This window comes from Aquila chrysaetos, chromosome 26 (assembly GCF_900496995.4).
Source record: "Aquila chrysaetos chrysaetos chromosome 26, bAquChr1.4, whole genome shotgun sequence".
In the NCBI taxonomy this organism is placed as follows: Eukaryota; Metazoa; Chordata; class Aves; order Accipitriformes; family Accipitridae; genus Aquila; species Aquila chrysaetos.
The window spans coordinates 6,768,667-6,794,298 of record NC_044029.1 but is presented as its reverse complement, the minus strand read 5'-3'; the positions used below and the strand labels follow the sequence as shown (position 1 = coordinate 6,794,298).

Below are 25,632 nucleotides of genomic sequence, written 5' to 3'. Positions count from 1 at the left end.
CATAACTTGATAGTTTATGAATTAATTTGAAAGTTAAGTAACCCATAACTACCTTAAAAGCAAACAACAGATTATTTAATTTCCCTTTCAAGTCCAGAAAAAAGTCTCTTGAAAGATCTGGAGAGAATGAAATGAGTCACGGCAGGTTTCTTCGTGTGCCTTTTATTTATAGTAACATCTAAAACAGAACAGGTTGGAGAATTTTCAAGTCTGGAGAACCTCCTGGGGACCTGTGTCCTAATGAAGAAAAGGGAGATAAGGAAAGCAAGCTGGTTGCCAATAGGTTTTTATTCCTTCCACAGGGAACTTTTTCTCTGTTAGAAGCTTTAGAGCTCTACACAAAGATTCCCACTCCCAGCAGTTGTAAAGGCAGAGTAGGAGAAGGAATAGGAGGAACCAGGTGTATCAGCAACTTTGTGAACTCCTTGGGCAATGCCAGAGGAATTGCTGGTTTTGCAGTTAGTATATCATTCACTTAAAATAAACGCTACCTAGCAAGGTGCAAAAGGGGAGTGGAAGAAGGCCAGCACCTCTCAGAGCCCTCACTCTGCACCTTATGGAAGAAACTCTTAGGAAGCGAGCTCATCTGATGTAGATTTATGTATAGTCTTCATGGACATTAGGATATTAACCTATGAACAAAATATATTTACATGAAAAGCCACTAAACTACACAATGAAGTTATTGAGCTGCTCTCCACCTTGAGCCATGTGTGTAGGTTTAGCAACCAATTAAGATTCAAAGCACTGGCTCGATTTTTTTTGGCCATATATTTCTCAAAGGAATTCTTGGTTTACCTCTGCTCAGCTCCAACACAATTACCACAAGATCTTATCTATAAAAATACAGAGCAGCTCTCACCTGTTCATTAGGGTTTTCCATTAACTATAAATTTGGAACAAAGGAACAAAGGCACAGAAGGCAACACCAATTGCATTAAGCCATGGGTGAACATTTTCAAATTGTTGTGCAATTACTGAATTAAACTATGGTATTCTTTGCTTAACTATAGAAGTAGACCTTCTTCCTAAAAACAGTTACAGAGTTCTCTGTGTTTACACATTCTTTGAACTGTTCAGTACTGAATAATAAAGCCAAATTATTGTGAGGAAATTACAAGCAAAAATGGAAGAAAGCAACGCTGAACTTTCCATGAAAATATAAGTAATACCATGGCACTAAATTGAGTGAGAAGTGTTAGTAACAGCTAGTAAGTTCAAGCTTTAGTCAGAGCAACACGAGATTCATCTGATGGAAAAAAAAAAAAAAAAAAAAGACTACTATTTATTGTTTGGTCCAACCACTGAAAGAAGAGATCAGGACTACAGACTTCTTACCCTCACACTTGTTCTTTACATAGGAACCATCTCATCTGAATTCTCTAAACTACGCATGGTATAATGATCCAGAGAAATATCAATGAGATTGGGACTTAAACAGTTAATTGGAATTTAAATTGGACTACAGTCATGTAACACAAAGAGAAGAAAACAAACCAGCCTAAATAAATTGAGGGTGGTGGTATTTTGAGAATTTTATGGGGGAAAAGATGGAGTGGGAACATGGCACAGATCTACATTCAATATTACAAGGATGAAAACAGCATTACTGCCATTCAAAAAAAAAATTACAACAGGATAATTTTTCCATTTTACATGTAGTTGGGGTAAGGCTTTTGGTGGAGATTTAGTCAAGATTCTACTCTATTATAGTAGTTTAATTTTACTGTTGTGTAATAACAACGAATTCATGAAATATGACTCTTTCAACGAATGTAGCAACAACATGAAAAAAATGTAATTTAGCTAATTTATATTATATACAATTTCTATGATAGTTATTTCGCAAATTATTTTATTAGATGATGCACTTCAGGTTTGTCTAAGTTGAATTTAGAATTAAGAGCAGTTCAAGTCATCTAACTGCACAAACTTTATTAATAGATTCAAAATTTATTATTAATTTAGAGGGGTTCTTTTGCAAATAGTGAGTGCTTCTAAATGGTCTAGAAACCATTAATTTTAAATAGCTCAATTTAAAACTGTTTAAAATTAATGAGGGTCATTTAAAAAAAAAATTGCAGTAGTTTGTGTCTGGAGATGCTTTTTTCACATCTCCCCTCTTCTCCAAATGTTTTCCTTTTTGAAATTTGAATCTAGTGGTGCTGTTCTGAGAACAGGACTGAAGCCAGCAGACAGGGTCCCCTGTGCTGGGGAGTATTCACATGGGAAGTAATAAGGTTTGGTCATTGTTGTTCCTTCCAAGAAGGCAGGTATTAAGTAAAAAAGAAAACTTACTCAGCAATAAAGCCAAGACAAAACTAAAATCAGTACTGAAGACCATTTTCAGGGAGTAAGACAGAGATGCCAATAAAGATGTCACAGGTCCCTCCCTGCAAAAAACTCCAAACAAATAACTAAAGTATAACCAGTCAGCATCCAATGTCCAAGTTAATGTAATTTAATCTGATTAAGAGTTCAAACTGTCCCCAGCCCCAGACATGCAGTCCTCATGTCATTTCTAAATAAGGCTGTTAACTGATATCCAATTTTCCAATAAATTGCTTAAGAGAATGATAATCAGTTAAAACACACCTGTACAGCATATGGTCAGCCAAGCAATTTCTTTGACTTACTGCATTATTTTAATTAGGCTTTTTTCCTACTTGATTATCTGTTCCAGTTATAAAACAAGATTAATAAACCTGCTTCTGTACTCCTCTCCACAGTACAGACTCAGGTGCCGCACTCCGCCACGCTGCCCAGCATCCCTCCTGTTACTGTACTGGGTCAAACTCCTTTCATCGGAACTGCTCCTATAACGTATCTGTCTTTCTTTTGGCTCCTTGATCCATTCCCATTGCTTCAGGCTGCAGCTGAATATTCTTCCTCTAGCAGCAACAGCAAAAATTCTCACATGTTCAGACCTGAGGGACAGGTATGTGCTCTTTAGCCCCCTCCTGGTGCCTCATAATTGGCCCTGGGCTCATCAGGTTATTTGCAGCCAGCTCTGTGACCTTTTGGCGAGAAATTTATGGCAGCGAGACTTACTCCTTTCTAGAGATGCAGGCTGGCAGCCAGGAGCCGAAGGTGGTTTTTGTTCCAGCCTTCTACTCAGAGGGTTCTGCGAAATGATGACTTAAGGCCTTCTCTTAATTAGAAAGCAATCAGGAAAGGGCTTCAAATCTGACAGCAGCTGTGAGCCAACTAAGAGGTAGCATGCATGGTGATAAGAACCCAGAGAATAACTAGATTACACATTCCCAAGAGAAGCAGCATGAGAAGAAACTCAAACTTAGTAATATCTGTCCAACCGTCAGGAGCCACCATTGTGCCCATCAGGCTACATCAGGCTGCCTCCTTGCCCGTGTTTTCTTAAGCACAAGGAGTACCAGCCACACGCTTCATCATCACACATTCAGACAACATGGATGCTTGTGAAGTGACAAGGGGAAATTGTAAGAGGGACACATTGTCATCCTGATGCATCGGGAAACAGGAACAAGGGAAACAACAACATGGATAAGCTTTAACCACCATTTCAAGAACTTCTAAAGGAAAATCCCCTTCTTTTGTTCACATGGAAAGCTCCAGGGAGTATTCACCTTGTTGTACATGATGTCACTAAAAGCCTCTGAAACTTCGCTGTTTCTCTTCACCTCAGATTCCTATATCCCTTCTGACCTCGTGACGGAGGCTCTTACAGCAACAATTCTGGGCTCTCTCATCTGTCAGAGACCAGTCATGTAATACACTGACCCAGACAGATGAGACACACAGAGACGGCCATGCTGGAGAGAAGATTACAGCCTGCCAAAAGTGTAGTGACTTTGTCCTTGACTTCAACCTAAAGCACACTGACTGTGGAGCTGGCCCTACTCTGACTACAGTAAGCAAACATGGGGACTGTCTTCAGGATTGGTGTCAAGCTTGGGATTGACAGTACTCTCTAAATGCAACGTACAGGCAACCTCTTTGTCCACATGAGTACCCTGAGCCCAATTTAGGATCGCTATTCTGTTCATTCGGAGCAACTTCCTTTTCTGAGAGTTAAAATGAGGTGTCTGGGACAGACAAGTTTGCTGAGGCCATATGACTAGCGAGACCTCGCGACAGCCAAAACGAAGAGACCTGCCCTCTCCAAGTTGTAGAGAGCTGTCACATCATTGTAACTTGATAGCATCTCTAAATTTTGATTAGATAAGTTTATTGCATTTCAGTATGACAGCTGAGAAACACATGGTACACCATCAGGCACAAGTAACTTCCCATTAATTTGCACAATTAATGACATTCTTTTCCTCTGAGCTCTCGTAACAACCAGCTACCAGAACAAAATGGAGACACATATTAATTCAATCACTTGTACTTACTGTTACTGCTAGTGTTACTGCCAATGCTGTCATTCCTAAGGGAGCTGGCAGCAACAGGAGGAAACAAAAATGTTTTTGTGACAGCGACTCTGGAATCTAAATAGAAAATGAGTGTGTCAGCATTATGTAACTTAAAATACAGTTCCCTCTATATAAGATGATGGGCTATAGGGCTACTCTGATGTGGCTATAGGGCTGTTTTAAAAATCTGGCTACAGGGTTGTTTATAAAGTGGATTAAGCCAAAAAAGGAAGTCTTATTATGAGGCAGATGTGTCTACACACTGAGCTGCTGCTGAATAGCTATTCTGGAAAAGCAATGGCTTTAAACAAGTTCTTAGGTTATGGCACTGATCTACTTCTAGTTACTACTGGTGTAACTGTGCAACTGGATACGTTGCCCTATTTAAAAAGCTAATAGCTGTACTAGAGAGAGTGAAAGAAAAGAAAATACAAAACATCCATTTACTGGAAGGATGAGAATGAACTGCAGGAGCCTGACTTAGGCTTGTAAAAATTTTTAAATTAAGTAAACATGACCGTTTTCAGGAGGGGTGGGATGAATATGGAGGCGACTTGAGGCTGCTGCAGTTTACAGCTTGTCCTAGCTTCCTATCCTTTCAGTAGTGCAATCTTAGGCTCCTTTACTGCCTTATAAAGATTAAACAGAACATTAATAGAAGATAAGAAGAATAATGTGAAAAGACGATCCAGGATATATTTGGGATGAAAAGAAACAGAGCAGAGTATTGTGAGGTTATTTGGATTATATTAAGGAATGATGTCACTAGTTTTACTGCCAGATAGAACTCGACTTAGAACAGAAATACAAGCTTTGGTGTTGGTAGTAATTTTAACTGGCAGTAAAAAGGAGACACGGAGGTACAGCATCAGATCCTTAGCATCTCTGAAATCAAAGGAAAATCACCCATTTATATCTACTTAGATTCTGTTCCCCCAAATAACAGCCATCTTACCGTTCTCTGGTGTTTCTACTGTTGAAGGCAGAACACAGTCGTTCTTATCCAACATGTCTGCAAACTCCTTGTAGACCTCAATGGTGTTATTAAAGTGCCTAAAAAAGTCCTCAGGAATGAAGTGACCTTCTTCATAAAGGTGACCATTTTCTTTTACAAAATCCTAGGGTAAAATATAGAATTCAGCTTGAAAGAAGGTCAAGAGAGCTGCTCATTTCAGCACCTCAACAGATGATATAAATATCCAAAGATGACACAAAATAGTTTAAATTTTTAAGCTGCAGAAGACCAAATTTGCTGTATACAATCTTCATAAAACATACAAGCCCTCTGATCTGAGGATTTCAAATCAGCTTTGCAAATAGAAATAAATTATTAATCTGGTGTTGCAAAATTGCCAAGGAATGAAAGGCAGTCTCCCATCCTACGCTGAAAATGAAGAGACTTTTTTTTAATTTCCCCTTATTAAAAAAAATTACCTTGATTCCACATTACTTTGCAATGTTCCACATGATCCTTTTAATCAGAACACAGGAACACAACACAATCATAGCTATTGTCATAAGAGTACAGGGAACAGAATACAATAGCTGGGATACATTACTGCAAAGAAACAGGCTGAGAACCCTGATAATGTACCTAAAAATAAGAGCAAGACTATAAACAAGGAAGCCCAATCACTCTGAGGTCTAATAGCCAAGTGTGTTATGCCAGACTAAACAACAAGTTTGAGGTCCATGTTAAAATCATTGATGGTTATCTTCTTTTTTATTTCTACCTGCCTCTGGCTTTTATAACAACTGTTTCTCAATGCTAGCAGGTTGAATTTGGCCTGGGGTTACTCTGTACTCCCACAGAGGACAGTGGTAAGAACACAGGTTAAATATGTACTACAGAAAACTTCCTATTTTTGGCTCCAAAATTATTTTAAGTTTAATGCTGAAAGTACTAGACTTAAGATCATTCTTCCCTGAGGAAATCAATAGCTAGTTGTTTCTCTGAATTACAGGATATTTACTTCTTCATTCTACAAATGAAATTCCTCTTCCCCAACCACATCCCAGCTGAGTGCTTTGAATCATCAGGACAAGAATAGAAAAAAAAAAAAAAAAAAAAAAAAGAGACATTGAAGATTGGACAGAATTCAGTTTGAAATAGAAAGGCAAGGAATGTCAAATACTCTCAGCAATATAATGCCAATATATGACAAGGTTACAAAGTTATGCCACTCTAAATGAGATTGAGTGGTTTAGTCCATTTGATTCATTCTGGATGTTAAACAGGTGCAATTACAACAGCTAAGGACTTGAGAAAAATAAACGTATAGAGAAGATTAAATCCTTGCCTTAAAGAACATGATGGATTTTGCCCATTTTGTTCAGTGGGACAAAACCTTCGACTACAGAACTTATTTTTAATTACTGATAGACTGGTTAGAGATGAGTAAGGGATTAGACAGTTAATTTTTTTTCCCCCCCATCATTTTCACACAAGAGAATCAGATGTCTCCTGAGTGAGACTCCTGGAATCCTTCCAGCTGCTGTTGGAATCCAGAAACACATTGAAATGGGCCGATATCCTCTAGTCTTTGCTGTGTCTTTGTATAAAAAAGTTTATTAAACCATGGTGAAGCTTTCAGAGCTTCACACACTGCGATATATACTAAGAGTATATTAATAACTTCAACGACATCATCTTTACATTAGGATCACTAGCAAAATGAATAATTTAAGCTGAATGCACAAGGAAGATTTCTGCCAGTTTCAAACAGACCAGAATGAATTAATTATCTTAAAGATGACGGTTACATTTTTGACTACTTAAATAACTGTATACAGGTCATTGTATATACTATAATTCCTCGTAAGCCATTTTCCTTTGAAACAGGAGATAATGACTAGCCAACATTAGCACAGTGTACTCAGCGCATTTCTAAACAAAGTAGGATTTCAGATGTACAGAAATAAAAATGAGAACAAATCTAATGAAGCTTTAGACATTTTTAAACTATTACCAAATACTGTGCAAGAGAAAGTTCAAATAAAAATATCCAGCATAAAAGTAGAAACTCTGTATAAGATTACCTTATTTTTATCAAAAGCTAGGCATGCCATAAGATCATTAATTATCCTTGTGAGATTATTGATGATTGAATAGTTGCTTAAAACATCAGACATATCTGAAATATCTGAAAATTTCTGGAGAAGATTATGTAGACTCCTTGAAAATTCAGGCACCATCAAATGCAACCAACAATGATTAGGCTGTCAAGGGACAAAAAGAGAAACAGAGAGGTAGATTAAATATCAGACTTTTGCAAAAACTGGTTAATCAGCTCAGTGTGCAAAAGTAGATTAGACTGTTCTTTCCAATTTAAATTATCTTGAAAGTCTAAATTAAAATTCGTGTTCTTTACTATGGCCAACTTTCTCTTCAGTCCTTTTAGTAAGATTTCTATTCTCACTGATACTGACATATTTATGGTTGTCTGTTAAGTGCCAACCCTTCATTAAATTCTTAATGAATGCTAAGCATCAGTCTGTTGAGAATTTGAGCCTTGGGACACACTACTATGAACCCTAGTTCATGCTTTCATTAACCCATTTATTTTTTTTAAATAACTACTGCTTAAACAATTTTCTCCAGACTTTCTTTAAACCAATCTCAGTTTTCATTTTATTATTGTTACCCTACATGGCTCAGTTAACCCCAAAGATCCTTGATTTAAATATCTTCTGAAGAAAGTTTCCGTAAACATTTTGCATTAAATCCATGTGTGCTTTTATCCTCCTTTAAACTAGTTAGCTTAGTTAACTCCTTCTCTTCAGCTGTTTCACTAAATGCCATTCCCGAGAACAGTTTCTAGATCTAAATGTCTTTCTTTTCCCGAGTTTTCACTGACAAAAGGGCTCTGCACAGCCTGTCCTGGTATCTGCCCCATCTGTGCCACTGGAACACAGTTCAAATCCTTTCACTGCCACCTATGCAATTAGTTTGCTGATAAAGTTTGTACAGCTGTACATGTGATTGAAACCTGGTCATTCATCTTGCTGCCTCAGAGGGAGTCATTAACTTCTTTTACTTAGATTTACATAACAGTAGTCGAGTAAATAAAGAAGGCACCCAGCCCAGGAAAAACCCTAACTCAATACAGTCAACAAAAATACAGGTAATGCATTAGTTACACTGCAACATGTATGTGGAAATCCCTTTCCAATAAATGTTGAATTTTTAATGGTAAATGTTATGGGAATTTATTCCATATGTGAAGCTATTTTTTCAATGGTTGAAAATGTCTCAGGATCATTAAAGCCTGCCAGACATGAAGATCTTGGCCCAGCAACCTCTAAGTACTCTCAGTATCACTAAAACAGTTTCCAATTGCTGCCCAGTGGATGGGCAGCATCCACTGAATCCATCCACTCCACCTTCTGCAATGCACAGTACATGTTTGGCGATGTATCTGCTTCTAGACTTAATCTCATTTTACTCAAATTCCTGCAATAAACCTGCATACAGATTCTTTATTCAAAAAACTTTATGCACTACTATAGATATCATCACTTGGCGACAAATTACTTTCTCGGTGACACAGGTGGTGTTCTGCCGTGATGTGTAAATGTTTTTGATGAGGAAAAACACACTTCAAGCTTTCAAAGACTATTCCAGACTATTAGGCTTCCAGACTTAGAGAACCAAACGTAAATACATTGTTCAGCTGTACCTGACTTTTCACTTCTGTGTACAACTCTCTCACACACTGATAGCAAGTGGCAAGTCATTATTAAAACCTTCTGTAATTATCTCAACAATGACTTAAAAAAAAATGAAAAAAAATGTGAAATGGTTGGCATTTGGCTTGATTCTGCTTCCCTTTTTTCCTTCAAGCACAACAACGGGAGGGGAGAGGCAGAAGCAAATAAATCAGAGAAAGCTTGTTGAAACATACTCCGTTCAAGCAGCATGTGTTATGCCACGTCCCATTGCCCTCATGAGACAGACAACACATTTTCCTCTGCTTTGGTGTAGGAACACGGACACAGAACTTCCGTGCTTCGCTGAACTGCAAACCTGGAAACCCTTTTCCTCTGAGGTTTCGTGGGTGTGCATTCTCCTCTGGCAAGGACTAGCAAAAGCTTGCTGCTTGTCCTAGTGAGCATTTGGTGATTCCAGCAGGGAATCTATTTTGTTGCTCCCGCAGTTTAGCATGTGTGTGGGAGTCTCCTCTGACTGAACCGTTCTGACCTACAAAGCTGTATTTCACGAGAGCTTTAAGTTTTCTTTTCAGTGATATCAAGCTGTGCAATCACTTGCTATATCAATATCTACCAAACACAGGGATGAAACTGCTGAAATTGAGAAATACGACGCCCTTTGCAAGGAGAAATAGAGGTTTAACTCTGCTTTTTTGTGTAAACTTTGCCCAAGATTTAACATTTTAGGGCAATTGCAAAACTGACTTCCCTCATACTTCCAGGTACTCCTCATTTAGCTTTTCCTTTCTACGCCTACCTAAAAGTTTGAAGTTTATCTCCTCTTCTGAGTTCAGCCCCTGCTACTGTCATCTTTGCCTTTCAACCTTCAGGTTAGACTCCAAAGTTCAGTCTAAGCGAGACTACTTTTAAAGCCACTCAGATGCCTTGAGCTAGTGCATAATGCAACAACCCTTCTGTTTAATGGATCGGGTCAGTCTGTTCCTGTTACATGCACTACACTGGCTTCCCATCTGCTTTGCATTCAGCCTGCCTTCCTACCTTTAGTCATCTACATCTGAGACTTGTTACCTTGGGTACGTTTCCCACTTTATGCACGCACTGAAGATTGAAATCTATCGGAAAAAAAATTGCAGAGCACCGTTTCAATCCTTTCAGAGCTGAACAAAGGGCATTCACCTCATGCAAAGCTGTGGGTTTCCCAGCTTGCAGGGACCTTGCGGAACCCAGAGCAAACCTGACTTATTCAGCCAGCCTTTGGTGTGGTATGTATAACACAACCTGAAATCCCCAGAGAGGAATTTGGCAAAGTGGGATGTGAATACCGCTGAATACTTCCTCCTGCGAAGGCATGTGGCCAAGAGCTGCACCTTCCATCACCATGACTGAAAGTGGCGTACGAGCAAAGGGAATATGGAAATCCCGGCTCTGAACTTCTCTTCTTCCTATTTATTTCTTGGCTGCCTGTCGTAAATGTAAACTGGATCCAAGTTTCTGGATAGGATGCAGCAAGATGACATGGCATTTAAACTATAGAAAAGAAACTGCGTACTGGCAGCCAAAACTGAACCATGAAGCAAGGTAAGAGTTAAGCAATGAGAACAACCAGGACTCATCGCTCAAGCGGGCTCCCTGGCCGCCTTCATCCGCAGTGCCAACCTCCCCAGGAGCGCAGTGGAGGGAACAGCCCCAGTCCAGCCTGGCTCTTGCCTATCAGCTGCCGTGCTCATCCCCGAGGCTGGGGAGCAGCGCTCGGGCCACAGCTGTCCTCCCCAGATCATTGAATTTCAAAAAGCACTGCAGCCAGGGGATGGTGGCAGCCAGGCTTACTTCCTTTTTCTCTGGGTATTGGCTATTTTCAGAAATGGAAATTTTTCTGTTAGTTTTAATCTTATTATACAGGATCTAGTACCTGACTTCTGTAGCATTTGTTCTGCAGAGTTTTTCCGTCTAAGGAATCAAGTTTAAACTGGTTTTTTTAAAGTACTCTAAGTTTTTTTAAAGTACTTGAGCTGCCAACAAAACCTACATAAGAACACTGGCAGATCTGCCACAATACCTCGTAACCTCGCAGCTCGGGGCCTTTCACTCCCCCACAGCCTCCTTTCCCTCCAGCCGTCCTCTAGTTATTCATGACTGAGGGTGTTGCTTCTGGCATTGTTCTCCAATATCAATAGGGAATATTGCTAGATTTGCTACAAAGTTGTAGGATAGGATGAATTTTTGTATGTGTATTGCACACAAATTAGATTTTCATAACGAAAACTTTGTACAGACACAAAACCAGCTTCTTGCATCTACCAGATGATTTCTAACTACTGATGTATGTGTACAGTGATTCATTCTTAAGACAGGCTCAACATTGTTCAGTTTAACTGGCAAACTAGTCTTTTTCTTACTTTTTTTTCTTTCCTTAAAACAATATAGTACAGTACAGCATTCAGCATAATTTCTACTTTCACCTTGTTTCCTCCTCTCCTTTTTCTTGCAGTGTATGCAACAACCAACAGAGCATTTTCAATGCATCATTCTAAATTTTTTTTAAAATTAAGAAAAACATCAAAAATATTTAGTAGAATAAGAAATAAGATAACATGAAAGAGTTCTTAATACAAAAATGTTATAAAATTTTAAAGAAGGTAGATGATGCTTATTTGAAAGTATCACTAACTATGGGATTATATAGAAAGAATAATACAAAGCGTGGTTGAATGAAATAATGTCCTCGCTTTCTACCAGTTTGTTTAGTTACCGATGCTACCATTTGCTGAACTTAGGGTTCTCTTTATTGGCTGCTCAGTATTTGTTGTGCTTTAATGGCATTTCCACTGGCTGAAATGAGAAGGACATTCTACAGTATATTCCAAAGTATAATTACAAAGAAACTAATTCTTTAAGAAAGCAACAATTTTCAATTGAAAAGATGAAATAATACCGTAGTTTTACTTTTTCCAGAGAAAATGTTAAAAAAATTCATACAAAGAAACATTTTTCTAATATTCCTGTAACTAAAAAGGTTTTAAGTGACTGCAGGAATCTCTCTACATTTCTTTTAAATGAATAATCGCAAAGCATATGAAAAGTGAAATAACCATTATTTAACTCTAACTTTCTAAGCCATAGGACTGGGTAGAAAATTTTACGGCCATCACTGGTTCCAGTGGGCTATTTTATTGGGATTAACTTGAAGTAGTAGTACATACCAGACTATCCATCTTCGGGACATATTTAAGGGTTATCATATAATCATTTGGGAGATTTCCAACCTGCAATAAACAGATAATAAAAACATTATTACTGACTACACAAAGTAAGACTTAATTTCCATCACCGTATTCAATAAAATCTATCAGATATTCAACACAAATTTTCAGTAACCTACCAGGTGTAAAAGTTTACATACTCAGTTTCCTGTGGAACTGCTACTGACTCTTATTTGCTCAGAAGTGAAGCATCTTTCCACACCTCTGTAACATTCCCAGATCCAATGTGATCATGTTCAATGCTACCACTTCCCAGCAGAATTAAAGTCAGTAATGTGGTGAGGAGAAGTGATCTGAGGTTATTCATTACTGCAGAAGCTCCACTGCGTTTTCATCTTTTAATGGCATGTCTTGAAGTGTTTATGTGACAATTTCTGTATAACCCCAACCACTCCAAACAGTAGAGTACCCAGCAGTCTCTAAGCCTTTTTCCTTCAAATAATTTCCAATCTGAACCTAAAGAAATACTTGCCTGCCTTATGCTTAGTTATGTACCAGGTCAGAAAAACGCTTGAGCACAACTTTAACTTTGAAGCTGTGCCTCTTACTAATGGTGAGCAATATAATTATATCATAGCAGTGTTCTGGGGCAAAGGAGAGCTTCCGCACACGTAAGCTGAGCATGGCTTTGCAGATGCGGGTGAGCATGAGGTGTGCTGAACCAAGGACAAGGAGTGGAAGAAGGGTTCTCATTGAATTATACAATGCAATCTACCACAGATGGAATCCAACACTACCGTGAGAAGTGGTTGATCATCTGGGGAATGTGCTGAGTGGGGAGATGAAAAGGGAGACGCTGCCACGATCCACAATCTCTTGAAGTGCTTTTTTTCAAAAGGTTTACCAATACTATGATGCTTAGTAATACAGCAAATCTATTTTCTTCAGTTTCAGTGAAAGATTCAATTGATATTTCTCATCATGGTTGAAATCCGTTTAATCAAAAGACAATAAGCACATACGTAATTCCTTTGGTGAACCAGAATCTGTACTTTGTTCAGCAAAGCATTTCTACTTCTTCAGGTTAAAGATCATTCTGTTATGGCTGCTTTTGATTCTGCTGCTATAGCAACCAGCACAGGGATTATTTTTTTTCCCTGTGCAGTTTTTAGGTAGTATTTTGTTTGACACAACAGAATGTTTTATTTGTTAATTAAAATTTAGTTTCAATTAAAAATTAAAAAAGCAATTTCAAAATGTTATTGTTCTAGAAATGACCAAGGACAATACTTATGCATAGTAAGTCACTAGTGAATTCCAAACATTTTTTTATTTACAACGTGGGCTAAGACACAATCTTTCAGTTCAATGACACCTAGCTTTCTCCCACAGCTTTAAAAAACAAGTTTCATACAAACAATCCTGGTAAATTCCTTTCCGTAGATCAATTTTCTTTTTTCTTTTTTTTTATTTTAATACCTACACATTCCCAAAGCAGCAGTTGCAGAAGTGCCACTAAAATTCTCTATATCAATTTCTATTTACCTGGCATTTCGGGGAGTTGATTCAAGATGCTATAAATATTGAAAAAAAATTGCTCTAAAGAAAGAACAAATGTATTGCATCTGATTTATTCTAAATCCTCATCCACATTTTTTTGCATATTTTTCCTTCCTCTAAAAACATCCTGACATCATGACAAATTAATAGGTAATCCAGTTTCTTTTCCAGCTTCCTTTGCGTGCCTAGAGAGGTAGGATTAGCAGCACTTCAAGCAGCAAAGATAGTGAAGATGCTACTGTATGTGCAAAGTTTCCCATACTCACTCTAGAGGGATTCAATACTTAGCAATGTCAGCAAAAGCACCGTTCTTTAAGAAAGGTCACTGGAAGATTAAATTTGTTCCAAATCAATGAACACTACAAGAATTGATATGCATTATGTATACAATCTACTTTACCGGCATCAGAGCCTGTCAAGCACTTCTCATGCACAGTTAAAAAAAAAAAAGTAACTGCCCAAGAGCTCTTACAGCTTCTCAAACAAAGCCAGAGAATACAGCTCAGCTTCAGATATTTTTCTCCTTGACAGACCGTGAATCAGAAAAGATATTTTTGCATTTACTACTAAAAATGATTATCACTGGGGGGGGAGGGTGTCAAACACAAAATATATGCCCTGCCTCAAGACGAAACAACTTGTTAAAGTTTTATTGATTAAACTCCACATGCCAGATGCTCTGCTGATGGTAAATGATGGAGCTCAGTCAAAGCAAAGGACTTATATTTGTGTCCCAGTTGGACTTCCCAACTCACACAGAGAAAATAGGGTAGAGCCCCCGATGTAAGAGTGAAGGATATGTTTGTATTAAATCTGTGCGTTTTGTACTCTCTTGCTTTCCCAAAATGAATCTTGAAATTTCGTTGAAGACTAACCACCAAGACTATGATCCAAAACCAACCACTTGATTTTCAACTGCTGAAATGATCCTGAAAGGAATGAGAACTCTCTGCACACCCTCTCTGTGCGGGATGCCCTGACTGCTGCAGCTTCCAACAAGGAGCAGACGACAAGAGGGATGGAAAGGGACTGTCCCTTGAAACTGAGTCCTGGAATGGCTTTTTTGGTTCCTGTACTCAACTCCTTAAGTACAGTGACAAATTTGGGGGCAACGAAATACCTGCCTGCATGACTTACCTTGGTTTAGACAAAAGTAACAGTTTTGATGATTATAGAGAATGTCAACTGATAATCTTGGAAAGTAATGTATAGAACTAAAAGAACCCTGCATTGCAATTAAAATGCCACAAAAAGTTTCTCTCATTTAGTGGGTGTGTGTGGTTGTAGATATCCTATCAGGCTCTGAGACGAGGTGAAGAAGAGGGAATCTAGACTTATGTCTTTAAATCCATATAAACCCAACATTAAAGTGCTATATTCCCAGTTATAACAAAATCTCAAACTGGGGAATGTAAGATTCCTTTTGACATACAGAGGTCTGAATATTTAATACAGCACTGTTAACATTGCATAACCCAAATATACTTTTAAAATATGCTCATGGTCACATAGATAGGGAAATGAAAAGGGGATGTTGTAAAAGTGATTTGGGTTCCATAAACTACTCTTTCATTGCAACAGCAGAACATGAGAGATGACCTGTCTCTGCAGTCAAGTGCTTTGAAATGAGGGCTTTTTTTTTTTTTATACACAAATCCAAGATAAAGTAAGTTAATAAAGTAAGAATTACCATTTACCATTGTCAGTGATTTATTTTTTACTCTGAGACGTGTGATGGGAGAACCATACTTTCCTTTTGGTTACCATTTCTACCTCCCACTTCTCTCTTCATCATTCCCTTTTCCTACTGTTTAATACCTCTGCATCTCCCTTCTTTGCATCCTTGGTTTTTCTTTTCCTGTAGGAGCTTCCACTTTGTCCATCATCTCTGCAATCTACTCTATCTCATCTGCTAATGAAGCAGTTAATAAAATCCTCTTCATTTGGCTTAAGACAACATGTTAACAATTTCCATTCACACTTCTTGCAGCCATAGTGGCAGATTATTTGCAGAATAACAACACTGGATCATTTTTTATAACCCCTTCACTCAGGAGAGTTAGATCCATTTAAAAATAAATCTCAAATGTTGCAAAGAGTGTAAAGTACACATTTACAGCAAAGATGCAAAGTGAAGGCAAAGTGTTTGAAACAGCATGTTTCAAACAAGCAACCTGGTCAGTAAATGCTGACTATTGTTTAGGCTTCCAACATTCAAAAGAAAAAAATTGCTTTAGATCATGGAGGAAGAGGTGAATATCTTAGATTTTGTTAATGGATGAAACCAAAATATGTAGGTACGTTTTATATACAGTGCACAGCTCAGTGAAAATTCTACTTATACTTAGGTTTGATATTCATATTTAACAAAAATATATCAAACAGATTCCTAACTTATGCAAAATCAGAGTCACAATTACAGCAATGCAGCTTTCTGTTGACTTACTGTGCTGAAAAGAACAATGGCGACAGGCTTTATTGACAGGTGCTGCAATTACAGTTTCATAATACATTTGTTCATCAAGTAATGTGTTTCCCTCCAGACATCTTCATTAAAAAAGAAGCAGGAGTTCAAGTGATTAGTAATGCAGAATGAATACTCTCTAAACACTTTCGTTGTCTATAGGTATGAAATTATGCTCTTTTAAAGTTCTCACTATTAAAAAAACCAAACAAAAATGACTGTTCAATTGTTCTTTGCTTCTTAAAATCATTTTACTTCGGACACATTCTTCATATGACAAAATTATATTACTAAGATTTGAATAAATTTAATCTTGCAGAAAATACAAATCATTTTTATATGAACAGATAGCAGTTTGGTTTGGTCTTAGGTTGATTAATGCTCAGAAACCTTATTGTTATTGAATCTGCTCTTTCTTTCCGATTCTAGCTTCTGGTATGAGTCTAATATGATGCTAGTGAAAATCCAGATTAACACCACTGAAAACAAGTTACACCATACATCTGGCCTCAATTTATTACTCAACACAAAGTTGATTAGGCAAATGACCCACATTTTCAGCCACCGCACAGTGTGCCTTAGTTATTCTCCAATAGCTTAGGCTTAGCAGACATCCCTGATTTTTATTCACAGAAAGTGTTGACTGAGGAATGTTCTTCTCATATTCCTAGAATACAATAGAGTCAAGCAGAACACAGCCACAGCCATGCTCAGCAGTTTTCTACCAGTGATAGTGGTGGTTTACAGTACTTGGAAGTACTGAAGAAGCCCAGAACCAAATAAATAAAGACGAGGTTGTATCAAGCTATAGGCAAAAGAGTTTGGTAGCAAATTGTGGCACCATTTTGCAAGCTGTAGGTGAACTGCAGTAGAGGTAGGGAAGAACAGAGTAGGGAAAAGAAAGAAGAGGGACAAAGATTCATGCTGCAAAGAATTTTAGTGTGAGATAGGAAGAGGATGAGAATCTGCTTGGATTTCATCAAGGAGCATCATTCCTGTGGCCATGAACAGCATAACAGACACCATGGAAATAATGAGGAGAAGCTAGGACAAGAGGGCAAACTCAGCATGTGTTAAGACATCACAGGCAGTGTTAATAGTGCTTTTGAAGACAAAACCAAGAAGCTTGCCGTTGATAGTGAAAAAAAGGAAGAACAGCTTGAAAGAAGTAAGTAGAAGATACAGGGTCAGAGCAGCAAATTAATAGACAGAAGGGCAAAATTATAGAAGTCAAAGCCAGGAGAAATCTTTTCAGTAGACTGGATTTTTATCCACCAAGAATTTGGAAGAAAAGTGAATTTGTATGGACAGAGAACTACAAAAACATTTTTTCCTGTTATGACAGGAAAAACAATGGAAATTTTAAAAATGAACTTACAAGGATCTGTGAAGTATCAAGAGCCAAAATGGACACCTTTGTTATAGACCTGAATGGCTGGGGAGAGATAGTGATATACCTTTACAGTGAGGAGAAAAGGCCTAGGGAAGACTAACATTTTGGGGAGATGAAGAGATCATAATCCACCTTAGTGCAGGATTCAGGCCATACTGAATCTAAGCTGATGTCTGAGCATTTGTCAAGAGTCAGGAGGAAGAGAGGCCAATATCCTAAGCTAAATGATGGGACTTGGGTACTACCGCTGAACAGCTAGTTTATTGCACGCACAGATACAGGACTATACTCACGACTATGGACAAAAGGGTTTAAAGAACATGACAGCGTGGCCAAGAATAAAGCCTTTGGAAATAACTGTCATACCACTCTCAGCAAGTGTGATAGAGCTTGTGGATAATATCACAATAACTATGGGCAATAACTGTACACATAACATTAGCTTCTGCAAAATCCCTGGTGCTACAATTTGTTCTCAGTGTGAAAGGGGAAGACATTTATTAAAAAACACTATGTCCTACTGGCACAAACTCTTTGGATCAGTGGAGAAATAAGACTGTTAAAGGCCAATAGGATCAATAAAGAACCCAACTACCTATGGGTGCTATGTCTAATTTTGAAGACGTAAGTCATCAGAATATCATTCCTTAATTCAATTACTGTATTTTGTTTCAAAAAGCAGAAGTGGTATAAAAACATTTATAGTAATTTACAAGAGTTGTATGGTTTCCTGAACTATATTTTTAAAGCAACATCATACTGGAGTCCATATTATATGTACTAAGGATATACTCCATATAGCATAAGAAAATTGTACTTTTTAGCAAAGTAATGTGATCAGTCAGTGTTCTCTGTGAATTTCTCCCTTCTCGTATTCACACTGTCAGCTAATGATATTTTGTTTTAAAAGTACGTTAAACCTTATTTTATATATATATATTTTAATTTTGTTCTCAATGTCAAGTTGTCATGGTGTAGCATTTCAAAAGAGAATGACCGCAATATAGTCAGTTTAATTGAAACCAAGAGTTCTGATACTAAATTTAAGATAACCAAACTTATTTCCCTGTTATCCTTTCAATTCTCAAGTGGCTTTATAAAAGTTATTTCTGCATGAAAAATCTATGCAAATATTTAACACAGACAGCCAAAACACGGATACAGACTTTCCTCAGAACATTCTCAGACGCACAACTCAGAACAGAGAGAATCCAGGTGTCTGGGCTTTGTATTTCCTGCATCTCTCTGTTATTTCTCCAACCCAAAATATCTTTGAACTTGCTAGTTAACTTCACCCAAATTTTGCATTTGGTAGAGAGATCCGAAAGGTATGGGTGTAAGTCAGGAGAAGGACCGTACAGCATCCTCTCTGAGGAATGGCCGGAGCTCAGCCGTACCCCACTCTGCTCAGGCTTGGCAGCAGCAGAAGCACAGTGCAACCCCGGCAGTTGGCAGAGGTTTTCTTCCAGGACAAGCAGCACATACAACAGAACAGTTGCCGCACAAAGTCCTTCCTGCCAAGCCAGCAGCCCAAGCAAAAGGGGATATAAATCCGGCAAGCATTCAAAACATCGCTCAGGTAGGCATCATGCCTAGGGCGCATGGGAGGGAACCAGCAACCACGCTGCATGTGGAGAACTAAGAGGGGGTGTGGAGGAGGGTCTGGGTATGGAAACATAGTGCTGCAGGGGTACGTGCAAGAACTGCAGTTGCTGGACTAGTCTGGAGGAAGATCTAGGAACACGATAGGGAAAGTCACAGCCAAATTAAAGACTAACCTAATTTTTATGATATTAGATTTCTTCCATATTTTATCTCAAAAGCAAAGTGTGATTGCTCAAGCTGCATGCAAATTTTTGTAACCTGTGTTTATACATTCTTGAAGTTTAAATTGTACTAAGGGGAAAGTTAAAGCATTTGTTCTGAGGATGCATAATTGACAAAAAGTTATTGCTAACCCTGTACTAGACAATTTCACCAGCCCTCACAGGAGTTCTGTTGTTCTGTCATGCTTTCAACAGGTTTAAATGAAAGCTTAATACTCTTTCAAGAGATGAAATATTATCTTGAATAAACATGCTGATACTTCAGAATTCTGCCTAAAGGGACTAATGTGAAGCATTAAGCATTTGAGTAGGACTATAGAGCACCCCCAGAGACTTACACTATGTGCCAATGTATATAACAATGCCCAAAGAAAACAGCTTAAGAACACTGCACTGGCAGCAAATGCAAGGGACTCCAAATTAAGTGTTTGATAATATTAACGCTGGTATTGCAACCATTTTTCTATAATGAAGCCATAATTTTCAGCTGAAGTCAGTGTGTAGATGAAGGGATGCTTGTTAAGTGTTCAGTATATATTATTTCTTAAAAGCTTTGGTGTTAGATCCTGCACTACTGCAAGTTAGCATAATCACGGACTTCAGTGGAGTTAAATACCAACTGACTTCACATATGGAGATGCAGTTTTTCAGGTTAATGCAGTGTTCAATTAAGTAACAGTTAAAATGTACTTAAATGAATTCAGTTCTTATATGAAGCTGTGAGTCCTTCAGACTTAAACTTCTAGGTACAGCAAGCAGGGAGGGAAACACATAATGAGTGTAGCTTATTCACACCTAAAGACTGTAAGAGCTGTTCAATCGTTATTGCCTTGATTGCTACAATGATGTCTAATATCATACTATTTTTATATATGGCACAAGTTTCCCATATAACCTAAGGTAAAGCCTTCTGGTTCATTTCAGTTGTGTTTGCTGCCAGTCTGCTCCACAGTAATCAGTAACACAAAGCCAATAATCTTTCTTCTGCATGAGAAGCAAGCTGATCCCAGACAATGTTTGAGGAAATCAAGACTTTTGACAATTTTTATGGAAGTTTGGAGGGAGGAAAACACATATGTACATACAGTCCAGCTTGGTCAAGAAGGTCACCTCTTCAAAGAACTCTGAAACTATTCTCCAGTCTCTGCAGTAAAGGTTTTGGTTTTGATCAAGTGACAGACGTCAATGGATTTTATTTTTGTTTAATATTCCCCTGGTTCTAATATAGATTTGCTAACTTTGCTTAAAAATGTAAGTGCCATTAGCCACTGATTATTGTTTAACATAAAGAATAATTTAAAATAAAAGCTACTTACCAATTTTGCAATGTCATTCACATCATCTGTCACTGGATTCCCGCAGGAACTCTGGGCTTTGACAAGAGGATTAAGCAGGAGTAGTTGAAGACAAAAGCAAGTGATAATCCAAGTCTATTTAGTAAAAACAAAAAAGAAACAAGAAACCCCAAGTAAGCAGCCTCCAAACGTGAAATAACGAGATTGTAGTAAAGTTTTTCATATACAAAGTCTAGCTGCAACAATACTCTTCCATCTTTCATGAGGACATACTTGTACCACTATAGTATAACCTTCATGGCAGGGGTCCACAGAAATGCACTTAATTGATCTTTTCTAGAAGAAAGTGCCTTTAGAGTAATAATGGCAAACCTGGTATTGAGCCATCAGATTACTTCCACAGGATCCTGCTGAGGTGGGTTTCTGCAAAGTTTACAGATACCAAAGAAGAGAAAGAGACAAACTTTGCAATATTCTTCATTAGCAGCATAAAGCTAACTAAATGCTTGTCATTCACCTGATAAGGTATTTGATAAACCTGTGCCTCTAATGTGATAATGGTTGATAAGGAACAAAATTACATCAGACCACAGCAAGATAAAAGGAGAAAGTTCATAATCACAGCCATTACATTTGGGTACTTAAACAGCAAGCAAAACCACAACTGGCCTCTGCCCAAATACTGAGATCTCCAGCAGCAATCCAATACATTTTCTCTAAGTGACATGCCCTGGCCTCTCAGGAGCGGCACCTTGGCTTTGGCACTACATTCCCCTCCTAAATCCTATTAGGAACAGCAATGCAATGTACTCACACGGGCTTGTGAGACTCGGCCAGAAAAGCACCAGATAACTAGCTGCGATGCACCTGGGTGTCTCCTTGGCTACACTGCCTGAACTTCCTCGCCTTCTGTTGTTCCTTGTGCTTCGCTGGTTTCCCACAGAGCCCCGTGCCAAGTTTAAGCTGCAGATCTTTATTTCCAGAATGTTAAAGCATTTAAGTTATGGATAATCAAAAGTTGCCTCGGGTTGGGAAGCTTCTTGTGCCAGCTGACTGAAGCTGTCAGCAAGAGCCGATGATGGTGTACATTTACTGCAAGTATGGAATTTGCCTGTGCAGGCTCCTGAGCCTCCACGAGGGCAGGACTGAGACCAGAATTTGCTTTTGCACAAACCAAGATGCATCCCAGCCTGCCTGTGACATGTAGAGAGCTCCTGTCTCCAGCCTTGCCTTCAAATGCTATCCAACCTTTCAGTCTAAGACCAAAGCAAATCAAACAACACAGATGATGCTCTCTAGGAAAGCAGGGAAAGAAAATCACAGATTTAAAAGATTAAGTATCATTATAGTAACCTCGGGGGTTTAAGAAAGCATGATGATAAATATCGCTTGGGAGCTACATAAACATGATGGAACAGTGCCAAGCACTTTACCTAGAGCTCTTAAATGACAAGTAAATACCTTTATTGTATCTTATATCTCTTAAATCTTGTATGTAACTTACATCTCAAGTAAAACTGGTCATTTGCTTTCTTAGAATATGGCTTCCTGATTAATTTAGGTAAAAGCAGCATGGGTTGCTGCTGGAAAAGACAATCCAGCCTCCTCCCCTCACCTCTTGCACTGGCACTGGTGAGACGGTTTAGCCAGCTGTACCAGGCAGACAATTTCCATTTTGTTTTCCTGTGCTATTTTTCACACAGATCAGCTTTCTGATCCAGGTAACAGACAGCATAAATGCTCTGTTACAGATAGGACAAGCCAAGACTGCCTGTTTTGGTGGAGCGTGTACTCAGCTTTTCCTAAACTGTACCTTCAAACACCACAGGATCATGATGATGTGTAGACTTACACACAAAGAAATCAAAAATATTCTAAGCAAAGTACACATTCAATATGCAGCATGTTTTGAGAATGCCTCTTGCTTCAACATAACTAGCATTTAGAAATACTTTTATTGAATGTTTGTACAAATAATTATTGAGAGTAATTACCTATGTGAAAAATTGAGAATAAACACCTAACTTGAAGTTAGGTACTTAATCTTTCTTATGAAACCTCTGTATCTTATGCTATACAAAGCTTTGCAGTTATACATATATGAACAACTCAAGCTCCGGGGAGATGCAACAAAGATGCTGTTAGTCTCTGAAAGGACCTTTGAGAGCTCCTTGCAGTGTATAAGAGCTCAAAGTTGTTTAAGAACTAGCTTTAAGTGGTCAGAGAAACATCTCCCTCTCCTCACGTATTCTCTAGAATCACAGAGGAAACCAAAGGGGTCCTCAAGTTAACAGACTACTTCCCCACTGCAATTTTTGGAACAAAATTGTTATAAAAAAGGCAAGAAGTTAATGACAACCAGCTCCAAAATGGACTAACTATACTGCTTTCAAGAATTAAAGAAAGAGTAGTTCTACCTTCAGAGTTAAAGAGTACACTAGCAGTTACACTCGCTGAGTTTCAGGGACATTTCCCTTATGTGTTCTTTGGAGATGGAGTCCACGCCAGAACCCGCTGATTTCTTCACTGAGTTCCTCAATATTGACTAGTATGTAAAGGAAGATGGGATTTGTTCACTGACTTGTGTCACTGTCATAGGACAATGTTTAACCTAGCAGTCTAAGAATCAAAAAAGTAACAAAACTCTTTAACTGGAATTACTTTTTTGCCACATCAACTGAGTAATATTAATAAAAGCAGCAGCACACTCCAAGTAAAACCAGAACCCTGATGCATCTTGCCAATTTTCATGCTTCTGGATCTAAAGATGACCCATACATGAAGCTTAAAATCACTACACATTTTATAATTATGCAAATCAATAAGAATACAATTTTTTCCCATGTAAATAATGGGTTTTAAAGGCATAGTAATTTTTATAACTGCTATTAAAAACAAATGCTTTGTAAATTTTTAAATTATTTGAGGTTTTTCTTGCTTATTTGGTCCCTGTGCCATCCAACAGGAACTGAAAATCTGCAAAATACTGCTAGTTTCAACATGCCTATTATCCAAAATCTTTTAATTATTTGCACTTACCAAATATTTATATTACACATGCCTACAGGCACATTGTATGTAAGGACTGTAGAGATCAAAGAGCTAAGCTATTTTTGTTATTTACTAATGACCAAACCTGCTGTTTGAGCAAAACTTGAATAGACTGAATTAAATCAAGGACAGAACAAAAGGGAACCTTGAACAACAGCTTTATAAATAGAGATTCCAGTTTTACACTTTACTAAGCATAAATGAAAGTTATCCACACAGCACTCATAACAGATTTCCATATATAATTACTTCTAAGCTAAAATGGGATTTTCAAAGCTGGCCACAAGATTTAATCACACATCACCTACTAGCATTAAGTTGAAGATATATGGCAGACAGAAGGCAGACCTGTATACCAAAGGGACTCTTCCTATTTCTGGCTCAAATATTATTCAGTTGTTTTTATATTCTGAAATCAAGATCTTAAGTACTGAATATTTAAGTTGCTGTTCTGAAAGGGAAAAAAATAATGATTAGACTGGAAAGAATAAAGTCAAATTAAAGATTTCAAGTATACACTTTCGATCATTCTGCAAATAATTTTTACTATTACTTATAAGCCACAATCTATAATTTCAGTTAACAGCATTTTAGAGGCTTAGCTAGTGATCCAATGTGTTGAAGGCCATCCTTTCAGTTGTAAATCAACAACTTTTTCATTTAAGTTCCTCATTTATGATCTGGAGTGTTGACAAAGGCTGCTGAATGAGTGCTTTAGCATCTTTTTCACAGTATGCTATCAAAGATACTCAATCACGCTAGTTAACGTTCAGCTAATTCCTTAAGTGGAAAGCAGCAAGGGGAACACCACATTGCTAAATAAGCCAAACATTGGAAAGTCTGGACATTTCCAAATATCTAGTTTGTACTGATAACAATTGTAATCACAAGTAGGGAGAAATCAACAACAACAACAAAAAAAGGCAAATAGTAAAACACAAAAAACCCATTAAGTACAGGGACAGGTAGTAACTACACAGATGAATGTGTTTTTCATTATAAAATTTCTTGCATGCAAATCATGTTAGCCACAGAATTTTTCAGCCTAGTTTCTTGAGCAAATCATCCAATTAACCACAACTAAGCCACAGCTGCAGTAGGGTTAGCTGCCAATGTGGAACAATATTCACCCTGGGCCAAGCTTCCCAAATTTATTTTTTACTTCTGCTAATGCTGGGGTAGGAACATCTCTTGATATTAGCTCCTCAGGCAGTGTTTGCATGCTACTTTGCTGAGGCACAGCTTGTAAACTTCTGCCATAGACAATATTGGTTGGTCAGTCACGGATAGCTAACTTCATGTTCACACTTATGCCTTAAAAAAGCCTTTTTAAGATTCAGAGAAAATGAAAATGGCAAGAAAAGATATTTATTGCCTTTTTTTTTTTAACCACAAAGCATCCAGAAGCATAAAAGCACAATAATTCTTTCATATGTCTACTATCTATTTAGTTATTTAGCTGTGATAGAGATAATTAAAGTCATGGAAGAACTGTCTTTAATCAGTTAAGAAATTTAATGTCAGTGTGGAAAAATCTTAAAATTGAAGAGCATTTACACAGAATGTAATCCAATTCCCATTTTCATGGTATTCAGCGATACCTTCACCCACGCAAATGACAGCGCTAACTTTACTACTCTAAATGGCTGTGCCTAAATACTACTGAAATGCTAAATATTGCTCAGGCGCCAAAGTAGTGAGTTAAGTGTGGAAAAAAAAGTCACGCATCCATGACCACCTAGTTCTGGAATCAGTGAAGTATTCTGGCAAGCACATTT

General features: G+C 37.9%; 1 protein-coding gene across 2 annotated transcripts in view; it reads right to left on the bottom strand.

The window, feature by feature from the left end:
* The window catches only part of KITLG (KIT ligand), a 57,272-nt gene that overhangs the window by 10,035 nt on the left and 21,605 nt on the right, over positions 1-25,632 (bottom strand). Inside the window, exons 2-6 of one of the 2 annotated variants that reach the window (XM_030002777.1) lie at positions 20,825-20,938; positions 12,266-12,328; positions 7,434-7,613; positions 5,350-5,512; positions 4,374-4,469 (exon numbers count right to left, since the gene is read on the bottom strand). In XM_030002777.1, the coding sequence (XP_029858637.1) occupies positions 4,374-4,469; positions 5,350-5,512; positions 7,434-7,613; positions 12,266-12,328; positions 20,825-20,938 (616 nt within the window). The remainder of the gene's footprint in view (positions 1-4,373; positions 4,470-5,349; positions 5,513-7,433; positions 7,614-12,265; positions 12,329-20,824; positions 20,939-25,632) is intronic. The other variant, XM_030002778.1, reaches the window with a different exon arrangement.